The following is a 3,366-nucleotide window of genomic DNA, read 5'->3' as shown; positions in this document are numbered from 1 at the left end:
TCCAGGTACCATTGTAATATATCCCCCCCTCCCCCCAATGACACACTTCCAGGTGTCATTGGAACCAGATAATCAATGTTATTTGCGTCGCCTCTCAGTGGTCAGAATGTTTTGGCTGATCGGTGTACGGTTGCGTGTAACGCCTTTCCTTCCCTCAGTGACCCTGAGAGAGCCGAACGTGGCTGGCGGCGGCATGCAGTCACCAGCATTCCTCTCCTGTACAAGGTGAAAGCCGTTGGGCCTGTCAGGTTTACAGCTCCGGAGAAAGATGTGTGTGATTGAGAACCCCATCACCTGCGCTTTACGAGTTTATTATCCATTCCTGATCACATTGTAATGCTGAGAAGAGGCAGTTTGGGAGGTGATTGCGTCCCCATTAATCCCCCGCTTTACAGCCCTCACATCATGAAGGAATTAGAACGCCATGTAAGGGACGGCGCGCTTCCTAGAGGCGCTGCAACCTGAGGACTGAACACGGGCAACACTCCCCCAGGATGATACCAGCGAAGGTGTTCTATGGGCTACAATGGATGTTTGGGGATTGCTAAGGGTTAACGGTATGGCCAAAGATGTGTGTTCTTCTCATCACTCTCTCTATTTTTACACATGAGAAATGCAAATCTAAGCGGCACTGGGACTTCAAAACCTATTGAGTCGTTGAAACGAACAAAACCTCATACTTCCAGGAGCTTATAGGCTCACATGAAGCACGGCTCCCTATTGGTGGATACCCATAATGCATAGACATTCCCAACGAGCCAAACCAGATGGTGAAATGAGTCTGAGTTGCTTCTAATTGTTTGTAATACGATCACATAAAATAGCCAAATCTAATAGACCCCTAATGTCTCCTTAAAGAGAACCTGTCATCTATAATGTGCTATCAGATGGGGCTATTCACCCCCTATGAACTAGGGATGCAAGGGAAGCCAAGTTACCTATGTTTTGAATGGTTCAGACCTTACTGGGTAGCATGGAGAGGGAGAGGAGCAACCACCCAGGGATGTCACACATTTTATAGCTCTCCTGGATGCGTTTTCATTTAAATCAATTGAAATGTTTCTCAGCATCATCTAGTGGCAGGATTCCATGTGAACGGCATTCACCCAGCGCATGGCTGGGCAGAAGATTTAGGAATCGTCCCTATAAAGTTGGACATGTCAGGGTTTAGGATTTGATGGCAGCCGGTGGATGTGGTCTGTTTGCAGATATTGTATCACTCTGCGATCCCTTTGTGATCTATTGTCATTGGATTTGTCACTGAGGATTCTCTCCTGTTTCTCCAGATGCCAGTGTGTTCGTACTTCTTGAAGGGGATCTGTCGCAGAACGGACTGTCCTTACAGCCACGTCTATGTCTCCAGGAAGGCTGAGGTGTGCCAGGACTTCCTCAAGGGTTACTGCCCCATGGGAGCCAAGGTGAGAGATACTGATGGTGCCATGAGCCTGGGAATTGTGTGCCAATCCAGAGTATGAATGTTTGTAATATCAGCAGATAATAGGGCTTTAGTATGAGTGATGTCTTGAATTCACAGCTGTTAGTTCTTATGTGTACAGAGTCAAAAGTATTTTTTCTAGGTAGCAATGCACATGGTCAAAATGTTGTGGCTACCTGACCAGCCAACCTACACTATGTGGGTATCTGGACCCCCCTCCAAATGATGGAGTTCAGGTGTTCCAAGGGAAGGGTACAGATATCACTACAGCATGCAAAGGCCTTGTAGACAGTTGTGCTCTTCCAACCTTGTGGTAACAGTTTGGTGCAAGTCCTTTCCTGTTCCACCATGACTGTGACCGGTGTGCAAACCAAGCTCCATGGTGTGACCAGATTGGTGAAGACCCTTTTCTGTTCCACCATGACTGTCTCCTGTGTGCAAACCAAGCTCCATGGTGAAATTGAACGGCTGTAGGGCCAGGCTCCCCCGCAACAGCCGTCCATGGGCCCCGGACACCCAGTTCAACCCACAAGGGGGGGGTCTCTATAGTCCTAGGTCCATAGTCTCTAGGAAGGAGGCTCCTCCAGCTGCCCCAGTGACGGTTCAGTCCGTCACACTTTTCCTGTTATAAATATCCCCCTTTTCATTGATGATCAGTATGTATCTTCAAAGTTGTGATCGGTCTTTTGTTTGGTTTTAACCAAAAGAATGTATAAATGTTTTAAAGAATTCTCTTTTTTAAATATTGAATGAAAATTTGGACACTTTTGTAACTAAAAGTTACAGTTTTTCTAACGGTGATAAAAACTGAAACCTGAATGAGAAAGCGAAATGTGATGTGACGAAAGGCAAAGTGATTCTATACACGTAATGCGACCATCCTCAGGGGCCCAGGAGGGCCTGTCCTGCGCTTCCCATAGTCACCCATAGCAGATTGCAGCGTCTCTCCCCCTCTTTCTCTCTCCCCCTCTTTCTCTCTCTCTTTCTCTCTCTCTCTCTCTCTCTTCCTCTCTCTCTCTCTCTCCCCCTTCTCTCTCTCTCCCCCTTCACTTTATCCTGGAGCGATCGATCAGGAGCTGTCACCGCGGATTAGGAGACGTATATCGTAGAAATCAAAGTCCGGATTATGCGCGCTCTGCGCGTCCAGAACTGCTTTGGTGGCAATTTGTTCTCAGTGTTTCCTCCCTGCGTGTGGATAACAATTGTCCTGGATGTGTCTCTGTTATTGGTTTACTGGAAGTCTCTGGAGACGACGGCCGGGGCTCCTCCGTCCCTGCAGACTTTTATGGCAGGGGAGAAGCTCGCCATCATTTCATCTTCACTACGAGACTTCTATAAAGGAGAACTCCGGGGAACCCTTGCAGGGGGGCTATTCCTTCACTGTACTGGTGTACATCTTTCTCTGGGGGGGGGGTCAAACATAGCCAGTCCTGCGTCACTGACCACTCGCCTCTGTCCCCCTACGCTCCAGCTGCCCCTCAGCGTCCTCATATCCAATACACTGTATAGGATGTGAGGACTCGCTGGTCCTCGGACCGCCAGAACCTGGGGGAGAGGAGGCTGCAGGGGCCGGTGTAGCAGCCCAGCGGGGACCCACGATCAGGTTGGTATTTGTTCATCATTTGAGCCCCCTAGGCCAAAATGATCAGTTAACCCTTGCAGTGCAGGGGGTAGCCCGCAAGGGTAACTTTTCCAAAATCTGGAGTTCTTCTTTAACACTTTGTGCTGCAACCTGACAAGAAATAAAGATTTGATTGCGGTATGCTCCCCTTTTATAATTAAGTAGGTGTCACCCATGACTGAGATTTGTTCTGTGTTCTGTGTATCATAAGCAGCCGCCATTTTGTTTTGGTAACGAACTTCAAAATCAAAACTGTACCCTTGTAGTGAGTCTACCCCCCCCCCCCCCCTTTTCTCTCTGGGGGCCTCGC

At 48.5% G+C, this 3,366-nt stretch overlaps 1 protein-coding gene across 1 annotated transcript in view; it reads left to right on the top strand.

Moving 5' to 3' along the window:
* ZC3H3 (zinc finger CCCH-type containing 3) overlaps positions 1-3,366 on the top strand; it is a 132,221-nt gene that overhangs the window by 117,034 nt on the left and 11,821 nt on the right. The window contains exon 10 of the mRNA XM_018558960.1: positions 1,287-1,418. Coding sequence (XP_018414462.1) covers positions 1,287-1,418 — 132 coding nt within the window. The remainder of the gene's footprint in view (positions 1-1,286; positions 1,419-3,366) is intronic.

The sequence above is a fragment of the Nanorana parkeri genome, unplaced genomic scaffold, assembly GCF_000935625.1.
Source record: "Nanorana parkeri isolate BGI_ZX_2015 unplaced genomic scaffold, ASM93562v1 scaffold371, whole genome shotgun sequence".
NCBI classification, from domain to species: domain Eukaryota; kingdom Metazoa; phylum Chordata; class Amphibia; order Anura; family Dicroglossidae; genus Nanorana; species Nanorana parkeri.
Note: the sequence above shows the minus strand (reverse complement) of the source record. Positions and strands in the feature narration are given on the sequence as shown.